The sequence below is a fragment of the Phocoena phocoena genome, chromosome 1 (genome assembly GCF_963924675.1).
Source record: "Phocoena phocoena chromosome 1, mPhoPho1.1, whole genome shotgun sequence".
NCBI lineage: Eukaryota > Metazoa > Chordata > Mammalia > Artiodactyla > Phocoenidae > Phocoena > Phocoena phocoena.
In genome coordinates this window covers 157,229,444-157,252,464 of record NC_089219.1, presented here as the reverse complement: position 1 = coordinate 157,252,464, position 23,021 = coordinate 157,229,444, and the positions used below count along the sequence as shown (strand labels likewise).

Sequence of the window (23,021 nt, the reverse complement as noted above, 5' to 3'; positions counted from 1 at the left end):
GGGCAGTGCCATGCCTTTATGGGCATAGGCATTTAAATGTGCCACACACACACTGTGGGTTTAACCCCTGTGGGAGCAACACTTTAATTATTTTTGCTGAACAAAGAAAAATAATACCTGGATTTCATATTACAAACATGAAAAATGACTACCTCACACCAGTCTATAGACGCATCAGGGTTGTTGCAGAGTTTCCTGTAAAAGCATTTCGCATCTTGATTCTTCACTTCTGGACCAAAGAGTTCCTGTACGGTCGCATAAAACTTGTCGTAATCAATTGCATCTGCATTGTAACAAAGCACAAGAACATTGTCATAAAATTCAAAGAAATATATTGCATTTTTCAGCTGCTTTTTCCCCATTTTCTAATCTATTTCATTATTTCAACCTATAAAAACCATATTCTACTAAAGTTTAAAGATCTTTTCATGGGAACATAACTAGGCTTTTGGCTAGAATATTACTTAGAAGAAAATATTTTACTTTGGTGTTTAGTATCTCCTCCATAGATTTTGTCTCAATTATTTTGGGCATTTTGTTCAGGAATACAAAGATAAGAAAGTGAATTACTTCTTTCCTATTGGGAAAAAGTTTTACTAACAGGAGTGTTTGCTAGAGCTAGTCTTGGGTGGAAGATAGAAGTGAGCAAAGAGCAATTTTTTTTTTGTTTTCTTGCCAAAATTTTATTATTTTATTTTTTGCATGATGTCTTTAATTCATCTCAGCATATTTTTACAAATGATGTAAAGTGAGGGTGTTTCATTTTGGATTTTCTAAGAAGCAGACTCCAAGACAGATGCAGAATTGCAAGAGATTTATTGGGGGGAAACTCCTATGAAAAAGGAAGAACGGGAGCAGGAGTAAATGATGAGAGACTTCAGATCATAATAGAGTTCTGATACATATTCAGGGAAAGATAGGTGAATTCATTCAACCCATGAAAGACAGGTCTCCATACCAGTTTTCAACAGGACTCCCAAAGATCCTGAGCTTTCACTTGCCCCTTACTCCTCTTAGGTCTCAGCAAAGGTATTGTTACTGGAAGTGGTGTGGTTAAGAACCTACCTGCAGGTTCCTTGGTTCCTAGGATTCTCCTGACCCTACACCCTTGTAATTCATCATTTTCCACACTTCATCTAGATCCTTTTAATGCAGAGCCCATTCAATAATGTTCTTCCTATCTACCGTCATTGTTTGGGTAACTTCCATCTTTCTCTTTACTATTTGCAGTTGTACTGTAATCTTTGAAAGGCTCCAATCTCTTTTGCACTATCTCTTCTAAAATCTCTCCCCTTGAAATAATTTTTATTAATGTCAAATTTCCTAAAGCTTTGGATAATATCCGACTTCACCTGACATTTTATCACTAGCTGCCATGCTGCCATATGCTAGACAGAGTAAAAACAATCTGGACTCTAGTTTGTCAATTATTGATTTTTGTGAGCCACACTAGTAACTTAATATCTCTGACTTTCCACTTTCCCATCTATTATATGGGCAAAATTACAATCACTACAAACAATTGTTGATTGATTCTTTGACACTGTAAACAGACACGCACACAAACCACACCATTGACTGAATATTGATTTTGAAAAATTTTGTGATTCACTGGGGTATAGCTATTGAGTCTCAGGACCAGAAGGAGTTAGACACAAATATGCATTAAACAACTGTTACGTGTCAGAACTGAGCTAGACAGTGGTCTTAGAATGGAAAACTAGATAGACAAGACCCCTTCCTCTGTAGTTTACATTCTAGTGGGAGAAACAAAAAATCAACAAGTGAACAAAATATTTACAGATTGTGACAGGCAAGACTAATTACTAGAGATAAATCCAATCCAACGTTTGGATTAGTGGTTATCTGTGTAAAAGGGCATGAGAGAATATTCTGGAATGATAGAAATGTTCCCTGTCTTGATCCGGTTGGTAACTACAGGTATGTTTACATATGTCCAAATTTATCGAGTTATACACTTAAGATTAGTGCTCTTTCTGTGCTTTACTGTATGTAGGCCATACCTTAGTAACAATTTGAGAATCATTAAGTATAGAGTGAGATAAGTGCTCAAAAGGAAACCAATAGGGAGCTGTGATAGAATTATCTAGTGCTTGTGTGTGTGGGGTGGACCTGAGGGAATCCCTTTCTAAGGACAGGTAAAAAAAAATAAACCTGAGACCTGATAAGCAAAAGGAGTCAGCCATGTGCAAAGGTAGACAAGAGGATTTTAGGCAAAGGCTGACAAACACAAAGGCACTGAGGCAGGAAAGAGCTTGGTGCATTCTGGGAAGGTCAGTGACATGAAGTATAGTGAGGACTGGGGAAAGTACCATGAGGTGAGATCAGAGAGGAAGGAGGGCCAAGCTAGAGTTAGAAGTTTGTATTTTATTCTAAGCATAATGGTGAGCTATCACTAGAGAGTTTGAAAGACACTGGTGGCTGTGAGGAGATAAGAGTGAAAGCTATAAAATCACTGAGGGGCTCGTGCATTTAACCCGGGTTTCAAATGTGGAGGCTTAGGCCAGGATGATACTGAGGGTGATGGTACATCCTGAGCTGCCATGGAAGTCTCATTTATGCCTGCTTTCTCAACTTTATTATTATTATTATTTTTAGGCCACGCCCTGCCACATGTGGGATATTAGTTCCCTAACCAGGGATCAAACCCATGCCCCCTGCATTGGGAGCATGGAGTCTTAACCACTGGACCACCAGGGAAGTCCCTCAACTTAATTATTAGTAACACCCCCTTTCACTCTTGAAAGTGTCATCAACTGGATGATAAGTGGTATAGGCATCAAAGAGATAGCACTGAGATGGTGAGATGTGGTTGGAAGTAGAATTGCAAAGACTTGCTAATAGCTTGGAAGTTGTTGGGGACAAAGTTGTGATTGAAGGACAGGCTGGGTTCTATTGTAATGGTTGCCATTCAGAGTGTTTGCCCTCCCTATCTCACAGGGCTACTTGGCAACGTCAGCAGACATTTTTTGATTGTTACAACTAGGGATGGGGGTGCTACTGACATCTGATGGGTAGAGGCCAGAGATGCCACTAAACATTCTGCAATGCACAGGATAGCCTGCCCTACCCCCGGCCTCACACACATACACATATACAGAACAAAGAATTATCCAGCCCCAAATGTCAGTGGTGTCAAGGTTGAGAAACCCTGTTCTAGAATGACACTCAGGTTTCTAATTTCAAAACTCAGCAGATGCTGGTGCTATTTACCAAAACAGGGGCAAATGAATAAGGACCATAATTCTTGGGGAAAACAAACCATTCAATCTTGGTCATATTAAGTTTGATTTTCATATGAGAGATCCAAATAGCTTAGCTGTTTTAAATTCATACCAACTAGTACAAGATAGGTGTCTCATTCTAAATGCCACTGGATGAGGATTATAAGACTTTCCTTTCCTGGCATGATTTTAATCCTATTGGGTAATTGACAAGAAGATTTAAGAACAATATTGTACAGATGAAATCCTGCAATGTACTTGGTATCATTTTTGAGGTAAACAACTATTCTATTAGAAATGTTCTCTCTAGTTCTTAGCTTCCTGCCTATGGTGAGAGGTAGACACTATTGTCCTGTATTTATAAGGGAATATGAATGTATGCCTGTATTAGCAGTCTGATCAAAGTTCAGATTACATTTCTCCCTTCTCAGCCTTTCAGTTTAGTCCTTGTCATAAAGGTAATTTATCTAGCAGTACTTAGTTTTGATCAAATCTAATATATATACATATAAACTATACTATAGTACATTATAGTATAATTATAATATAAAATATATATCTATATGTCTATAATATATATATATGTTCTCTCTCTCTAAATATATATATATATGTATGTGTGTGTGTGTACACAAACATATATACTACAGAAGAAGGAAATTTTCCGTGTGGCTTTGTAATTGCAAGCTTGTAAATGTAAGCAAGGTTAACTTGTTAACTTACCACACCTTTAAGGCATACTTCCTGGCTTCAGACTCTGGGCTAACCCTGGGGTTACAAAACCTTCAAAGCACTCACAGTTCAATGCAGGAAATAATGGGCAGGTATTTAATACTCACATGTATATAAATTTCTGCAGCTTAAGATTAGCAGATATATTCCTTGTGATGTCAATAAAATGCGTCAAAAGTTCTAAGGATGGCTTTGCTTAGGGAAAGTTTGGAAGTTTTTATGAAGAAGTGATATTTGATTTGGGTCTTGAAAAATGAGCAAGAGCTTATAGGCATAAAAATGGGAAGAAATGCACTACACATTGCAGGGATGACACGTGCAAAATCAGAGTCGTTAAGAGTATGCCATGCTTGGAAGTGCTGAGAGATTCATGTTAGGGCAGAGGTGCATGAAGGGAACTTCCAGGAGCTGAAGCTGGAAAGGTAGGTTAAGGGATGACTGTGAATAGACCTGGATGCCAAGTTAATGTATATGGAATTTAAGGGTGAGCTAATAAGCCAGGAATGTGACAATTCAAAACAGATTTTTAAAGGAAAATCTCCCTGCAGAAGTATACAGAAAGGAATAACTCTTGGCAAGAAGACCATTATATCAAGAGGCTGCTATAATAACCCAAGAGTGAGATACCAAAAATTAGTCAAAATTTATACCAAGACACCTGACTTAGGAGACTAGGTAGATGATGTCTCTGCTAGAAGACTGAGAGACAACACAGGCAAAGCTCAAGAAAAAAAAGAGCAAAAGAAAGAATTACAAGAGGAGAAAATAAGAAGAGAGTGGTGTGATGAGAGACACTGAAGGAGAAAATTTCTAGAAACAGTGGCAGCTAACTGTTAATGTAGTAAAATGGCCAAGTAAGCTGGAAGATATAAACAAGTTATTGAATTTGACAGGCATATTAGGTGATCGAATACCTAGGTAAAAAGCATTTTTTCAGCAAAGTGATGAGGGAAGCCAGACTTGAGTTGATTGAAAACTAAGTGGTGACACTATGGGGAAATTTAGTGGAGAAGCAAAGGAAAGACATACAGCTTAAAAGGAAGAGAAAGTCAAGGTCAGGACCATGGTTATAATTTTAGTTTTAGAAGATAAAGCCAGTGGAAAAGGAGGTTTTGCAGTTGTTGCAGCAAGGTGATAGCTCTGGAGGGGAAGAGGGCTAGAAGAAAGTGGAAGAAAGGACAGGTGCTGCTTCAGGTAATTTGGAAGTGGAAGAAAGGGAATTTGAGAGAATTCTTGCCTTTTGGCTTTGCTTTCACTTATGATGTTGGAAGATTGACTGAGCGGAGGTGAGTTCCTGTAGAGGATTCAGAAAAAGTGGCAAGGGTTTGGAAAATCAGTTATACAGAGAGTTAAAACAAACTGAGTAGGGAAAAATGAAAGCTTATTGAGTAGTTTAGAAAGCCCAGCCAAATTCTCTGTCATCTAACAAAAGCATATCTGAAAGGTCTGAATCAGCTGTAACACTTAGGAATTGAATGACTTGAGAGATGATTTAACCGTACCTCTTATTTTTTAACAAATAAAATGGGGATATAGCAATAATAGTAATAGTTGTCTATTAGAATTATTATGAGAAGTAATTAAATTATATTTATTAAAGTGATTTGTAAATTCTTAAATGCTATTCAAATAACACCATTTTGGGTTTGAACACTCAAAGTCAACATTTTCACTTATTCATGACTATACAACCTGGCATATTAAAAGGCTGGCCATGCTGACCCTTTAGCAGTTATGTGGGCCCTGCTTCTTTCCTCACAACAGCAGGATTTGTTCTGTTAGCCTTGTTACTCTGCTGTTAAGCCTTGCTCTTCACTGATGTCCTCAATGCTCTGAAGCTACACACTACACCACTCCCCTTCAACCTTGACCATGGAGCTGTACTTTCAGTTCTGTGTTGGTATCTGCTGCTAATAATCCTGGCAGACAATTGTTCATTGTTTCCCTTACCTTCTCATGCTTGAAATTATTCTAGCTTAAAGACGCGGGGAGAGACCCAGAGAGTGAATCATGGTAAGGTAGAAAACTTTGCCTTACTTATAAAAGTCTTTATGATCTTGTGATATCGTTAAGTAAAGAGATGGCAGGTGGCTCATGTGGCTTGCTAATGGTCACTATGCACTACTGAGAGTCCCAGGGCAATCAGTGAGCCATCAAATGGTAGATCCCACAGAAGAACGCTTAAATGTCATTTAATCCAACCCCCTAATTTTATACTTGAGTCAACTAACATTCAGAAAAATGAAAAGAGCTTCCTCAAGTCCACTTAGCTATTCAAGGACAGATTCAGAATGAGGACTTGAGGCCCCCCCATTCGATGTCTTTGCTATTAAGCTATGTTGCTTCTCCATGATGGCTTAAAACTTTTCCCAGGTCTAATCAACGGACCCAACTGGACTGCCCTGTGATCACTGATCTTACCTTCTTTCTGGATAAAAAAGCCAGCTCTTTCATCTCTTTTCTGGGCTGCTATACATTCAACCAATTTTTCAAACCCTCTCAAGGCTGTCCTGAAATTGCTAACCTGAAGTGCAAGGTTGAAATGTTTTTCTTCCCTGATATCCATAGGGACATAGGGAATCTTTTATTTCTGTCCAGAAATAACAATGTAAATTTGCCAACTTAGAAAACATTCCAGTTGTTACAATGTCTCCCTGTTACCTCAATTTTTGCCCTAAGTCTCATTCCTTTGATCTTAAAATCCCATACTGTGGGTAGGAATAAGAGTTGCTGCCACTAGGATGATAGCAGGGAGAAACACTGACTTTGGTCTAATGCATTTCATACAGGCAAACATTTCAGTAAAAATCCTGACCTCATAATGTTACCAGTGTCATGCATATGGTCCTCATTGCATCATAATATATCTGTAACATCATCCTTCCTTCACAAGGAGGAGATTGAGATTTCTTTCCCCACAAATTGTGTGTGTGTGTGTGTATACACTGCCTAAGAGGGAAGAAAAATGGGTAAAGACCAAGTAAGGAAACTGGTGGGGATAAGCCAAAGGACAAGGGTTAGGGAGCGCAGAGAAAGCCTCATTAATAGAAAGACATCTGGGCACAGACCAGAGGGACGTAAGGTAGCAAGCCATGTGGGTAAATGGTAGAAGGGTGTTCCAAGAACAGAAGGCATAAAGTCCTGAGATCAAAGTGTGCTTCACGTATCTGAGAAACAGCGAAGAGATCATGTGACAGGGGTGATGTGGGATGGGAAAGAGAAGTGGGGAGATAAGGTCAGAGAGTCGGGGGGCAGGGAGCAGATTTGTAAGGACAGTCTATACAGTAATCCCTAATCTACTATTGAGTAGAATACTGATATGATCTGATTCACAATTGAAAAGGATTGTTTTAGCTGCTTTGTGGAGGTAAATTGAAGGAGAGAAAGAATAGAAGCAGGGAAACAAATTAGGTGGCAATTTCAATAATCCAAGTGAGAGTTAACAGTGGTTTAGATTAGGATATTAGTGATGAAGGTAGGGCTAAGATGTCAGATTGTATGAGGGTAAATATGACAGAATTTGCTGATAGATTAGATGAGAGTGTGATAGCAAGAGAAGGATCAAGAATAACTCCAGGGATTCTGGAAGGATAGAGTAGTTACTCATTTTGGGGGAGCAAGTCAGTGGGAGGAGCAGATTTTGGGGGAAGAATTAAGAGTTCAATTTGGGATGTGTTAAGTTTGAGATGTCTATTAGATAAACAATTGTGGAGACTGAATACTCAGATAGAAAAGTCCAGGGTTCAGGGGAGAGCTTGAGAATCATCAACATTTAGGTGGTATTCAGAGCCACTGGACTGGATGAGATCTCCTTGAAGAAGCAAAATAACTGAGGACCAAACCCTGAGCATGCCAGTGTTCAGAGTTCAGAGTGATCAGAATGAACCACTTACAGAGACTAAGTAGGAGTGTCCAGTGAGGTAGAAGAGCCAAGAGAAAGGAGTATTTCAGAAACCAAGAGAAGAAAGTGTTTTGAAAAGGAAGGAAACATTGGAAGGGCTATCAGCTTACTCAATAAAGAAATTGCATGGGAAGAAAAAAGAAGGAAGGAGAACCTGCAGGTTAAAAGGAAATTTAAAGACACACCAACTAGTCATAGTATGTGGACTGCATTTAGATCCTGACTCAACAATCAAACTGAAAAATAATTCCAACATGTCTGAGATAATTGGAAATTGGAACACTAAGATATTTGATGATACTGAGAAGTTACTGTTCATTATTTTAGATGTAATAATTATATATTATATTATTGTTATGTGATATATTTTAGAGTGTGAAATAAAATTCATATTTTATGGCAAGACAAGAAAAATTTAAACATAAAATATTTCTTTGCCCTTTGGCCTCCTCTCTGTCCTCTACTGTGCATTGTGTATCTGCATTATGCATTGACCAAACCTTCCCCATCAGTAGAAATACCTGAAAGAGCAACATTCTCCTAGCACCAAAAAAAACAGCCCCTTAAAAGATAACACTCCTTTTTCATCTTGCAAGGGGCCACAGTGACACTTAGATCTGAACTGTGTAAACTGTCAATAATATGTCATTTAATGTACAGCCCTCTGTCTCAAAAAACTTCACAAGAACTGTGCCTTGACTTCTAACAGGCAGAAAAGTTCTTGGAGCTTTCTCAGATGCTGTTCCTGGGTTATAATTCTCAAATTTGGCTAAAATTGAAATTTTCCATTTCTTTCATAGATTGACTATTGATTAAGTTTCATCGACAAGAGCTACATACTGAAGTATTTACAGATAAGCGTTAAAATACAAAGGAGTGGCAAACTGTGCCAAATACTGATGATAGGCTATATAAGGTGAGGACTGATGATTAACCATTGGAATGTGCCTTATGGTGACCTTGAGAAACACCATCTCAGTGGAATGGTGGATCAAAGAGAGGGTGGGAGGAGGGACTGTGGAAACAGCAAGTATAAATGCATATTATGGCAGTGGCTTTTGGGAACATCTTAAAAGTATAAGCTGGAGCAATTCACAGTTATTGTGGCCATTTTTAGAGCTACAGGATGCAGTGGTACCTGTATTTTCTCAATTGCAAAAATGATATAACCATCAGTTTAAAGAGCTTAAAAGATATCACTCATATTCCCACCCCTCTTACAAAATTATTGATTTTAGAATATTTCCTTCTAGGCTCAGGCCACATACTTTGATAATTGTATGCAGTTTCAATAGAATCATGCACATTATTTAAATATTAATGTATTCTTTCATAAATCTGTCCCCATGTTTCTAATATCCTTCATAAGTATATATTTTTTCTTTTCCATCTATTTTTCTCAACCAAATATTTAATTATTTTATTAATTGCTTTTTTACATATAAATGATTGTGAAGGTGATTGATATAAAAATTCAGAAGCAAGCACACATCTAGCTGTGTAAGGAAAGAAATAATATTGCCACTCTTAGAGAAAGGCTCTAGTTAAAAAAAAAATAGTTGGAATGATTTCCTTGAACTATTTGGCTTCAGCTTCTATGAGTCTTATAAGATCTTGTGTGTGGAAGTCAGTGACCAAGGCCATGACATAAGGCCCATAGTTAGGTCCTCAGCTGGTCTGTGATGTGGCCCAGGCACCAGCTATCTGGTAGAAATCCTGCCAGAAGCAATACGTTGCTCTGCTTTTTCTGCTTCTGAGTTCACCCTAGTCAACTCTAGTTATCAACATAAGTAAGTGAAGGACCCCTCTGGCGTGAAATGAGGATTCTTGACTGGTGCGTGTGGCAGGGCAGGCAGGAGCTTCAACATTGCATGATGCTGGCCAGCCAGGTACTGCTAAGAATCTGGGCCATGTTCACCCAGGTATTTACAAGATAAAAAAATAATACAAGAGCAGAAGATAACTTGATAACTCTCCTCCGCATGTCTGTCTCTTGAGTTACAGCCAAAACCGATGTCATATATATCAGGGCATAGCTGTCATACTGTTATTTCCCTTTGCCATCACTTTGGAAATTCCCTTATCTTTTCTCTTTTATCCTGTATCTTACTTTTACAGGGTTTATTTCCTCATTTTGGTGGCTTGCATCTAGAAATAGTTGCCTGGAAGATAAATGTTTGATACCTTACCCATCTGAAAATATTCTTAATCTTCTTTTGCATTGAATGATATTTGGGTAAGTATAGAATTCCAGGCTGGAAATTGCTTTATTTCAGTGTGTTGAAGATAACATTCCACTGTCTTTTTGCTTCTGGTGTTGCTATTAGAAGAAGTCTATTTTGATCAGGTTTTGTTGCTGATTATAAGCTATTCTGATCTCTGATCCTTTGTACGTAACTTATTTTATTCCCGATCCCCCACCTCAGGAAACCTATAAATGTTCTCTTTGTCCCCATTGTACCAAAATTTCACTATAATGGGTACTGCTGTGGAGAATATATGTATATATAGATATATATAGATAGAGATATAGCTAGAGATAGATATACATTAATCATAACTTCTCTAACCAGTTCCTTTAAGAAATTGAATGATTATTCTTCTATAACTCCTTTGTCACCCAAACTCTGCTTTATAGAGCAAGATTATAAATGAGATTCCATTTTGTAAAAAATACTAATTAATTATTTATTTGGCTTCATCAGGTCTTAGTTGCAGTAGGCAGGATCTTTAGTTGCAGCACACAAACTCTTAGTTGTGGCATGTGGGATCTAGTTCCCTGACCAGGGATCGAACCCGGACCCCCTGCATTAGGATCACAGAGTCTTAGCCACTGGACCACCAGGGAAGTCCCAAGATTCCATTTTAAAACAAATGTATGTATTTGGGGGGAGGGGAATGTGGACAGGTACCCAATTTTCATTAAACTGATCCCTACATCTCACACATCTGAGAAGTTGTATGCACAAAGAGAATTGACATTCAGAGCTTGAAGGTATGCCAGATTTTCTTTTTTGAAAAAGTTCAATATCATTCACTAACTTATGTTTCCTAAGGCCAGAAATTGTTTAGATATATTTGGCCAGATTTTCTTCAAGGCCTTTTCTGCTTCTCACTAGGAATCACAGTTCAGACATGTCAGGGAAGGATGAGTTCCAGCCCTTGGAAGGAGATTACTCAGTTGAGTAAGGGTCGAAGAGTCCTCTTAGCTGACATGTGCATGACACAGAAAGCTAAGAGTTATCAGTGATTCTGAGCAAGAGTGGCAGATAAAACCTGTCTCCATTCACACCCTCATACTCTGTAAAAGATTTTTTTTGGAATATGAGGGTTGTGATGATTTAATGCTCCAGAGTGGGAAGGTATTAAAATGGCCTTCTTTTTGTCTTGCCAGAGGCTCCACTTGAGGAATCCCCCCATTCTAGAAAAAGTGCTATACTGCCCATGTAGGAGGATGGGCTGAGAAGTGGAGGCACTGAGAAACCGATTCTTCACAGATGAGTCTATTCTCACCTTCAAAATACTTAAGAGGAGGCAGGTTCATCAAGAGGTTGAGGAGACCCTTGGTGAGCACTTCCTTAGAGAAAAATTTTAGAGTAGTCAAGTGACCATAACTTTTATCCACTTCTTTCTACCCAACTGGCACTGAAGGGGACAGTCTGTGGCCAGTTCTCCAACAGCAGGCCACATCCAGGATTTGGTAGGGCAAGGATGCATACATATTTCCAGAGGGCCAGACGCAAGACTCTGAGTAGAAGAGCCAAGCTGTGTCATCTTAGCACTGCCTGTAGGGTCTAAGGGCCTCTAACCAGGATCTGAGAGGTAGACCCAAGGAGCCAGCTGACAGAGGCATTGCCGCTGTCGAGGGAATTGTGGGAGAAATATCTCCAGTGACCTAAGTCCTCTAGAGATCCCACAAATCACCCCAGGAGAGAAAAACACAGCATTGAAAATCTGCTATAATCAGAGGGCACCAACATCAGATGACAACTTTATCAATCAAGGAAGATTTTTCCTCAAAATCTCAGAGGGGGGCCCAGAGCAGCATCTAAAGGTAGTGGTCAAGGAAACAGGAGAAGCTAAGTTTGTTGTTTCCTCAACCCCCATCCCCAGAAGTTCTCCAGGCTACAGCAGGCTCTGTTTTGGAGGGTTGACAGATGAGTTTTCCAAGAGTTTTAACATTTCATTATTACAATGTTCTGGACTTTATATTACTTGAAAGTGAGCAGAAAGGCTTTGAGAACTGGTAAAATGTCAACGAAGGGCAGTGAAGAATAAGTGGAAAGAATGTATCTGAAATGAGTACTGCCAGAGACAGTAAAGTTACTTTTTGCTTGCACTATACTGAGTCCAGCTCACTCAGTAAATTGGTTACATCTGCAGACACTGTACTTCTCCTACTTTGAGAGAGTGAGATGCAGGCATAATTGGCATAAGCTTTTTATTGTACTAAAATACACACCACATAAAATTTACCATTTCAACCATTTTAAGTGTACAATTCAGTGGCATTAAGTAATACACAATTTTGTGCAACCATCACCACTATCCATTTCCAGAAGTTTTGCATCATCCCAAACTGAAGGTCTGTACCCATTAACCACTAACTCCCCATTCCTCCCTCCCCTCAGCCTCTGGTGACTACTATTCTACGCTCTGTCACTGAATTTGCCTATTCTAGGTACCCCGTATAAGAGGAATCTGTAATATTTGTCATTTTGTGTCTAGCTTATTTCACTTAGCATAATGTTTTCAAGGTTCATCTATAATGTAGCATGTATTAGAATTTCATTTATTTCTATGACTGAATAATATTCCATTGTATGTACATAACACATTTTGTTTATCCATTTATCTGTTGATGGACATTTGTTCTACTTCCACCTTTCGGTTATTGTGAATACTACTGCTATGAACACTGGTGTACAAATACATGTTCCTGTCCCTGTTTTCAATTCTTTTGGCTATACGTCTAGGAGCAGAATTGCTGGATCATACGAAAAATCCGTGTTTAACATTTTGAGGAACGCCAAGCTGTTTCCACAGTGGCTGCACCATTTTACATTCTCACCAGCGGCACAGCAGGGTTCTAACTTCTCCACATCCTTGTCAACACTTTTTAGTTTCTTTGTTGTTGTTGTTTTTATTTTTTGATAATAGTCATCCTAGTGGGTGTGTGGTTTTGATTTGCATTTCCCTAATAACTAAAGATCATCTGTTCAAGTGCTTATCAGCCATTTGTATGTGTATCTTTGTAGAAATATCTGTTCAAGTCCTTTGACGATTTTTGAATTTGGCTTTTTGTTGTTGTGTTGTATGAGTTATGTGTTCTGGATATTAATCCCTTATCAGATATATTATTTGAAAATATTTTCTCCTATTTTGTGTGTTGTCTTTTTACTCTCTTGATAGTGTACAAAAGTTTTTCATTTTGATGAACAAAAGTACAATTTATTTTTTCTTTTGCTGTCTATGCCTTTGGTGTCATATCCAAGAAATCATTGCTGAACCTAATGTCATGAAGATGTTTTGTTTCTTCTAAGAATTCTATAGTTATAGCATTTAAGTTTAGCTCTTTGAGTCAATTTATGTATCTGGTATAAGGTAAGGTTCTAACTTCATTTTTTGCATGTGGATATCCAGTTTTCCCAGCACCATTTATTGAAATGTCCTTTCCCCACTGAGTAGTCTTGGCATCCTTGTTGAAATCTCTATTCATTACATAGTCTGTCCTTATGCCAGTACTGCACTTGCTTTTTAAGTTGTAGTATTCTTGGCATTATCCTACGATTACATAATTCTGAAAATGAATAGAAACATATATCATTACTGACAAAGTGAATAATATTTGTAGTATCATTACCCGTTTCTGTCGAGTATAATAAATAACCTTAACAGTTCATTGTATTATAAAAATAAATCTATCAAAATTCTTAAACATTTGCCCGAAGCCTCTTATTCCCTTTTTTTTTCTTCACTGATATTATTCCTCTTGCTTAGGCATTGCCCTGGACTTTACTCTAAAGCCAAAGTCCTTTTACTAAAATAGCCAAGAAACTGCATTATCTGGCCAATCACTGCTCACCTACTTCTCTGCCCTTATTTCATAATTCTCATTCCACTCCAGCCACATTGGTTTCTTTGTTTTTCCTCCAATATGCCAAGCACAGTCCCACCCCATTACATCTACTGTGTACCTGCAGTACTCAGTGAGGCTATCTGTAACCACACTGTACAAAATAACAACCTCTCCCCTCCCTCCGAAATACCCTTTCTCTGCTTTACTTTTCTTTGTCACATTTCACAACACTACATATGTACTTATTTGATAATCATCTGTTCTCCCAACACCACCAGGATGTAAGCTTTGTGAGAGCAGGGACTCAGCACCAATGAATGAATGAATGAATGCTTTAGGAAAGAATATGAGTCCTCCTTCATTCATTCAACTAATATTTATTGAGACCTTACTGTAGACTAGTCAGTAAATGGCATAGACATTAAACATACAGAACTTGTTAAATGGTTGCACAAATCTAAAATACAAAATTAAATGAGTTTTTTAAAGAAGTGGGTAAGTCAGTCTCACAGACAAATCCAGATTGGAAGCCTTAGTGACAAATCAAGATTTTAAGGACTGAGCACACTGCCCCTCAGCTATTGCTCAATGCACCCTGACGATCAGATTCTACCCCCCAAGAAACTTGTAATGGAGGTTCACTGAGGCTAGTCATTCTCTACCGATCTTTTGAATGGAGATGGGAGGAGGCACACACCTTCGTGGAGGGCAATTACTTTGCCCTTGCACAGACCCTGTGCTAGCCAGCAGTGCCCAAGAAAGGCTGCAGGTCTGGCTAGGGACTGCATCCCCTCGGGCCCTTTTGGGGCCTGTGCAGAGGCAGCAGCGCAGCCCTGCAAAGACTGATCAGTTCACGGACCTGTGCTTGACTTGCCCTCTGTTTTCACTGTGTAAAAGGCCAGAGGAAATGTGCTGCTTCAAGTATAGCACCACCTCTGCACCTGCTAGATATGGTCTAGAGCTTGAGGGCGCAGCCTGGGAGGTTGCCACAGTGAGGGCCTTAGCGACAGGGTGTATCCACTGCTACTTCAGGGAGGACAGGAAGGACAATATGGGCAGGCCTGGGGTGTGGCCTGGGTTTGCATTAAGTGTGCGACTCCGTTTGGCAGCGGGTCGTAACAGCTTCCTGGGGAGGGAGAAACCAAGGACGGTGTAACCCCCTCATGAGAACGTGCTGGGCCAGGAGCCCATAAATGTTCCTGAATGAGTCGGTGGGTGGTGAACGCCAAGAGAGCTTCCGGCTGGGTGGGGGGGAGCTGCCGAGTGAGGAAACAAAACGGCGGTTGATGTGCCTCCTGTCTCTCACTGACTGGGCGAGGGAAGAGGAACCTGGAGAGCAGGAACTCCGCTAAGACTGCGAGAAGGGGCGGGGCTACGAGGCGCGTCGCGGCGGGACTACGATGGCGGGAAGGGGCGGAGTCACGAGGCGCACCGGGGGCGGGGAGGGGGCCCCGAGCTGCATCTAGCTGCCCGCGCACTGGCCGGAGTGGGTGACGGATACCTCAGAGCGCCCTACGCCCCACCCAGAACCTAGCGCGCCGGCGCCCGGCTTGCACGCGGCAAGGCACTGCGGCGGCGGCGGCGGCGGCGGAGCCGGCGGAGCCGGCTGGGAGGGCGGCGAGAGGCTGTGGCCTGGGCAGCCGAGGCTTACGCAGCGTGTCAGCCAGGGCGCCTACGAGCTCCTAGTGCTTCTGCTCGGCTTCGTGGGACTGCTGGCCGTCGGCAGCAGCCTGCTGGTGCTCGTCCTCTACCTCAAGTTCCCGCGGCTCCGCAGCCCCGCCCGCCTCTTCCTGCTTCACGTTGGCCTCGGCAACCTGCTACCCTCCGTCCTCCGGGCCGCGCTAGCTTTCGCGTTCCGCCCGAGGGGCGGCGTGGTGGGGGGCGCCACGAACTGCGTGTGGGACGGCTTCAGCAACAGCCTGTGGGGTGAGTGGCCGGGGTAGACCTCCCGCTCCTGCGGCCTCCTGCCCCCGGCCCCGCCCTCTCCCGCTCCTGGACCCCAACCTCGTGGCGGTGCTCCCCTGACTTCACCTCCCCCTACCTCTCTTCTTCTGATCTCACCTCCTCCCTTGTGACCTCGCCTTCCCCCTGATCTCACCCGCTTCCCCCCACCTCTGCACCTTCCCCGCCGACCTCTTCTCCTCCAGCACTCGCTGATCTCCCTCCCTCCATGTGCTCACCAGGCCCCACGCCAACCCAAACCCCAGCCTGTCTGCAGCCCCATCTCCCTTGTGCCCACCTCCTCCATACCCCTTTCTGGCCGTTGTGCAGCTCATCTTGCTTCTCTGCTTTCATCTCCTAATTTAATTCAACAGGGCACGAGACAATGGCTTTTACACTTTGAGGAAAGAAATGAGGGCCGTGGAGTTAAGAGATTCAAGGAAAAAAGTGTTTGATTTGTGAAAGTTGGAGAGGGTGATGAGGAAAGATCTAATTCCTATATTACTTCCCTAAAGTGAGAGGTAGAAACCTAACGTAGTAGTAATGTGTAAATTCTTTGAAAAATTTGCCCATTAGCAGTTGTAAACCTTTGACTGCTTCCTAGGAAGTGAGATCGTTTTATTCAGGTCCTCAGAATGCAAATTGGCATGTGCCCTATTAGCTATTTTTACTATAATTTCCTCCTTATAGTTTCCAGCACACCAAAATCTAAGGTGAGTTTGCAGATGGCCCAGAGAATCTCAACTCAGATGAACAAATAATTAGCTGTGCAGCCAGTAGATTTCATTAAAGTAGAACTTGATTGTGAATACAATACTCTTAACCCATATGGAAGATTTAAGTCTCACTGAGACTTGACATTTTGAAGGATGAACCACCCAGTGTGTCATTGAAGATGTGATTTTTCTAAGATTAGGAAAGTATCCTTTTGTGTGTGCTCCAGAATTTCATTTGTACAAAGATTTGAAATAGAAATGTATATTTCTCAGGTGTTAAATTTCCTTTTAAAAAAAAAGAATCCTGAAATCCATTGATAATTTATTACTGCCTTTATCTTGGCAGGTTTATGAGAATAAAATCTTTGTAGTGTTATCAGAAGTATTTTCTTATTCACCAACCTTCTATGTGGTGGCAAATCCAAATATTGTATTTGTTATGATTCCTTTTTTTATATTTTGAGGGAAACAAGAAAATGCAATAGAGATCATAATTTTATTTATTTGATTGTCTTAATGATTCTAATATTCTAATACTACCTACCCCTTCCCCAATAACTCCTTATCTGAGAGCTTCATTTATACAAAGATTTGAAACTTGGGAGGGGGTTGTAGGTGTGTGAAGGTGGTGATATAGATCACACTATAGATTACACTCTTTGTATTAATTTAAAATACCTAACAGGCAATGTTTCAGGCAGGGCTAAGCTTTAAAGAGGGCAATTCAAGCCAAGCCCTAAAGTGGCATCGGTAGCAGAAATTGGGCCACAGACATTAAAGTTCTTATCTTTAAAAAGTGTTTTTTCTGTGCTGGGAAATTCAGCTTCTATCCTGACTCGGTGCCTGGGAATTTGAAAACAGGGGTATATTGAGTTTTTTATTAGTACCAGCATTCCCCTTCTTCCTCATCCCTTCTATCTTGTGGCCCCACCCTGCTGTGTCTCCTTGTCTCTTCCATCCTTTTTCCTCCCTCATCATCCCTGCTTAGGTCTCACCCCAGTCAGAAGGGATTTTCTAAGACTGCTAGAAATGTTCACCACACAGTATTTTGCCTGACTACTTGCTCTTTCTCTGGGCATTTCTTTAGTGCTTTCAACAATGACTTTAACCTGTTTTTAAGTTAGAGGTGGAAACTCTGGGGCAAGAGGTTCTGAGTCTTGTTTAAGCCCTGGGAGACAAGTCAATAGTGGGTTATGGTGGAGCTGAAAAAGTTCTTAGCAAAGATTAAGAATTTCTTTGCCTGGGGTAAATTCCAAAGACTGTGCTTCTAGGTAAGAGTTAAAGATGAAAAGAGGGAGGGTGCTTCCCTCATTGTTATCCCTGAGCAAGAACTAACCAACCATGGAGTACTGAAGGGGCAGAACATTTTAAAATACCAAAAGTGGCTGCTTGCTCCAGAGGCTTCTGGAGAGGCTGCCTTATCAAGTGGAAAGACCACTGGTCTGATGGTGTGAGAGTGGGTCCCACTCTTGATCCTGTGGCTACCCATCATGTGGACTTTCCCAGTCACTTAATTTCTCCAGCCATCAGTTTTCTCATCTTTTTTACGGGGTAGTTGAGCTAAATGTGTTAAGGTTGTCCTGTCCTGCTTTGTATTACAAGGACTCCTTTGATTCCTATAGGTTAGAAGATGCCTGGTTTTAGCACTTATAGCTTATATCCTCTCCCTTACTCCCAACCCTCAGCTGTATCCCCTTCTAAACTGAGAATAAGTACATACTATGGTTACACTTCTTCACATACCCTCATGGGTTCTGTCTTCCTCTGCACACCCTGCTGGAAGAAAGCAGAATAAGTAACTCAAACATACTCACATACTTATGTGAGTAGCCTGGCAGCCACTTCATTCTGTGCTCAGTTTCTTGTTTCTGAGGGAATGTTGAAAGCATGTGGAATCCCTGATATTCTTGAGGCAGAGGCTTTGACTAGACAGGACTATTAAGATTGCCATCTCAAACTGAGCAGTCAGTTCAGTGAATTAGTCAATTTAATCTAAGTTCCAATTGAACAGCTTGTTTTACAGATGTCTAGGATAATTAGTCATCTTAGCCTAGGCGGACCCAATATGCACTGATCAGTAAGTATAGTGGTAGGAAAAATCAGAGCTCAGGAAACTCACCCTTACTGTGCAATGATGAATGACAGAAAGGCCACCTAGCATGTGTGTGTAATGCTTTAGCCTAAAGACTTCCAGGTGAGTATGCTTTTCAACCCTTTGGCTGTTGCACCTCTGGCCATACCTACCACCACACAGGTGTTCTGCACATGGAGTATAATCAGGATGATGCTGGACAGGAGAGACTTTCTTCACTACCACCTCCTACCCCTTCAAAAACAAGAACAACAAACAACATGTTAATCTTGGCAGAGGGTGTTTGGACAGCCCTTTATCTTGGAAGACAGAGATTCAGGGTCTCAGAGCTAGAGTCTTGCAAAATGCAAGTCACCCTATGTTGACTTGGGTTTTAGAAATAGGTGTTATTTTATGTTAAGATATTTTAACATATGGACCCAGGACTTTTTTAACTTATACCTAAAAAACACACCTGTGCGTATGTACATTCATATAAGGATTTCTTATAAAAATATTTTCCCTTCAGTAGACCAATTCTTTCATATACCTAAATATTTTTAAATGCTAGTTGTATTATTGAATTAATCCTTTTTTAATAATCTGAATAGCTAATTCAGTTGAAATAGTCTCATGTTGCTCCCATAAGAGTCAAGTGGTAGGTGGGACATGGAAAAATCTATTCATCTGTCCTAGAAGCATCCACAGACTGTATTGCCACAGAAGTATGCATAATCATGACAGTGTGCACATTGAATATAGTCTGTTTCCATAAACACAGTGGAGCCACATGTTACTTGCAATTTAATCTCGCAGTTGTATATCATTCAGATATTTAAAAGCAAAAATTATAGAATTTTATTATGTTAATTCTTCTTTATTTTTGTGGGATGTTATTTTATCCATTCTTCATTGTTGAATTACATGATTTGGAGGAGTCTGTACCTTTTGTTCATTTTCAGGAAATTAGAAAAGATGTGAGAAAGTATTTAATGACTTGCTTTAGTAGAGGCTCATGTCCTAAAAATAAGTTGGGCTCCATTGGATTGTAATTGCTGTTGCATGAAATTACTTTTCTCTTAATATTGTTTACAATTGTATTCTTTCTTGAATTTTCTTCTTTCAGAGAAGAGTTCCAGTCACAAATGCATATGTGATACTTTTTGACATTCACTGCTAAGATGAAATGCAGAAGTGAACACGACACACTCATTCTCGTATTCTCAGATATGATTAGATGTACTTTATCATGTTTTTATGCTACTGACCTATAAGAAAAAAATACTAAAAAAGGGTAGCAGTTAAACACCTAGGACCTGCAACTTCAGTACGTCTGGGATGATCTGGAATATCACAAGGAGAGATTTTATTACAGCATATTCACACCTTATCTGAGCCCTCAGCCTATGTTCATACACATTTCCTTCATTGGAAGTTGTCACCAGACGCTTTACCTCCCAGGATGGACAACAGGCTCCCAACAGAGTTTGATGTGGTTGTAATAGGGACAGGTTTGCCTGAATCCATCCTCGCAGCTGCATGTTCTAGAAGTGGTCAGAGGGTTCTGCATCTTGATTCAAGAAGTTACTATGGAGGAAACTGGGCTAGTTTCAGCTTTTCAGGATTGCTCTCCTGGTTGAAGGAATATCAGCAAAACAGTGACATTGGGGAAGAAAGTACTGCTGCATGGCAAGACATGATCCATGAAACAGAAGAAGGCATCACTCTTCGCAAGAAGGATGAAACCATTCAACACACAGAAGTTTTTTGTTATGCCAGTCAGGATGTGGATGGCAATATTGAAGAGACTGATGATCTGCAGAAAAATCCTTCCTGGGTAGCATCTAGTACCCTCATTAAACCTCTGGATTCTGCGTGCTTGTCTGAAGAAATGCACTCGTTATATGTTTCTAGCTATGAAGTGCCTGCAAAAGGGACTCCAGAAAACAATGGAGAAGTAACTGATATAGCAGAAACCTTGGTGAAAGAAGAATATTGTGGATATAAAACTTATAAACACAGAGTTTCAGATGGTGCTAAAGACGAAATCAAACCTATATTGGAAGACAACAGTGATCCACCAAAGAGAAACAGGATTACTTACTCTCAAATAGTTGAAGAAGGCAGGAGGTTTAATATTGATTTGGTATCAAAGCTGCTTTATTCCCAAGGACTGTTAATTGATCTTTTAATCAAATCAAATGTTAGTCGTTATGCAGAATTTAAAAATGTCACTAGGATTCTTGCATTTCGAGAAGGAAAAGTAGAGCAGGTGCCTTGCTCCAGAGCAGATGTCTTTAATAGCAAAGAGCTCACTGTGGTTGAAAAGAGGATGCTAATGAAATTTCTTACATTTTGTTTAGACTACGAGCAACATCCTGATGAATACCAAGCTTTCACGCAATGCTCATTTTCAGAGTACTTAAAAACCAAAAAATTAACCCCCAGCCTCCAACATTTTGTACTACACTCAATTGCAATGATGTCAGAGTCATCTTGCACAACAATAGAAGGCCTTAAAGCAACAAAAAACTTTCTTCAGTGTCTTGGAAAGTTTGGCAACACTCCCTTTTTATTTCCTTTGTACGGCCAAGGAGAAATTCCCCAGTGTTTCTGCAGGATGTGTGCAGTTTTTGGTGGAATATATTGTCTTCGCCATAAAGTACAATGCCTTGTAGTTGACAAAGAATCTGGAAGATGTAAAGCAATTATAGATCACCTTGGTCAAAGAATAAACGCTAAATATTTCATTGTGGAGGATAGTTACCTTTCTGAGGAAACATGCTCAAATGTGCAGTACGAACAGATCTCCAGGGCAGTGCTCATTACGGATCAGTCTATACTAAAGACAGATTCAGATCAGCAGATTTCCATTTTGATAGTACCTCCAGTGGAACCAGGAGCATGTGCTGTTCGAGTCACTGAATTGTGTTCTTCAACCATGACGTGCATGAAAGACACCTGTCTGGTACATCTGACCTGTTCATCTTCCAAAACAGCAAGAGAAGACTTAGAATCAGTGGTGAAGAAATTATTCACCCCATATGCTGAAACGGAAATAGACAAGGAAGAACTTGCAAAGCCAAGACTCTTGTGGGCTCTTTATTTTAACATGAGAGATTCCTCAGGAGTCAGCAGAAGCTCATATAATGGCTTACCTTCCAATGTTTATGTCTGCACTGGGCCTGACTGTGGACTAGGAAATGAACACGCAGTCAAGCAAGCTGAAACACTCTTCAAGGAGATCTTTCCAAGTGAAGAATTCTGCCCCCCACCTCCAAATCCAGAAGACGTTTTCTTTGATGGTGATGATAAGCAACCAGAGCCTCTTGGAGCCAATACTATAATAATAGCCCAACTAGAATCCTCTGAGGGAAGCAAAAACCTAGAAAGCTCAGAGAAGCACCTTCAAAATTAGAAAAAAGCAAACTGGAAATGCTACTTTGGGCCTTCATCCAGTATCACAATATTCTCATTTAAAGGACAGTTTCCTATATGAGTAATTAGAAGTGGTTATTTGATGAATGGCCTGCAGATGTTGTCTATAACTCTCTTTGTGACTTTCAGTTATTGGATGTATTTGTTAACCTATCAATAATTGATTTATTGGTTATTGGACTTCTTTTTGTTTCAGAATGGGCTCCATGAGCCAGAATCTTAAACAGGGTTAGCTTTATTTTAGTACTGGGTATACATGTGAGGGTTCCATATTAGCCATGGTGCTTAAAGGAAGATGGTATTGTATCTGCTGATCTTCAGATTTTATTATTGTCTACAGAACAATAACATCTAAGGAATATTTTAATTACTTTTGTAGCTATTACAGTTGCTACCACCTCTGAATAGTGAAACACACACAGAGGAAATTATGTGGGTCTTTTCTTTATAATATAAAGATAATATATTAAGTATGATCCTTTATTTGTGAAGGTGATGTCTACAATACATCTTGCAGTTTAATTCTCCTACTTGACCCTTGTAACCAATGAGGCAGTGATGCCACCACAGTCTTATACATTGTAAAAAGAGTCAGAGTTCATTTAGTCGTTGAAGAGCTCATTCTTGGGAGGTTCAGTCCAAAGAAAATCTAGGGGAAAAGATTAGTTCTGGTTTAATATTTCAGAAAATTTCTGAAGAGCACTGCTCTGGCACCTAAAAGAAAAGAACTAAGTAACTCAGGCTAAAGAAAAAATAAATTGCTCCAGGAAAAGATATTACAGAATGCTTGTTCTGAAATTGCTAAGGAGAAACTGAGTGAAGCATTTTTAACCTGGGATTACAGATGGTTTTTAAAATCCATCTGTAAATAGATTTCCCAAGGTTTCTCAGTGAAAGT

General features: G+C 40.2%; 3 protein-coding genes across 4 annotated transcripts in view; 2 read left to right on the top strand and 1 right to left on the bottom strand.

Moving 5' to 3' along the window:
- WDR64 (WD repeat domain 64) overlaps positions 1-6,543 on the bottom strand; it is a 150,368-nt gene extending 143,825 nt beyond the window's left edge. For both annotated transcript variants that reach the window (XM_065883312.1, XM_065883323.1), the window contains exons 1-2: positions 6,399-6,543; positions 153-283 (exon numbers count right to left, since the gene is read on the bottom strand). In XM_065883312.1, the coding sequence (XP_065739384.1) occupies positions 153-283; positions 6,399-6,543 (276 nt within the window). The remainder of the gene's footprint in view (positions 1-152; positions 284-6,398) is intronic.
- An 8,814-nt stretch (positions 6,544-15,357) lies between these two features.
- OPN3 (opsin 3) lies at positions 15,358-19,852 on the top strand. Its single transcript, XM_065871626.1, has 3 exons — positions 15,358-15,394; positions 15,485-15,883; positions 19,812-19,852. Exons 1-3 carry the CDS (start codon positions 15,358-15,360, stop codon positions 19,850-19,852), a joined length of 477 nt encoding a protein of 158 aa, XP_065727698.1.
- A 295-nt stretch (positions 19,853-20,147) lies between these two features.
- On the top strand, positions 20,148-22,103 carry CHML (CHM like Rab escort protein). The gene has a single exon (XM_065890493.1). It carries the CDS (start codon positions 20,148-20,150, stop codon positions 22,101-22,103), a length of 1,956 nt encoding a protein of 651 aa, XP_065746565.1.
- Positions 22,104-23,021: the final 918 nt, after the last annotated feature.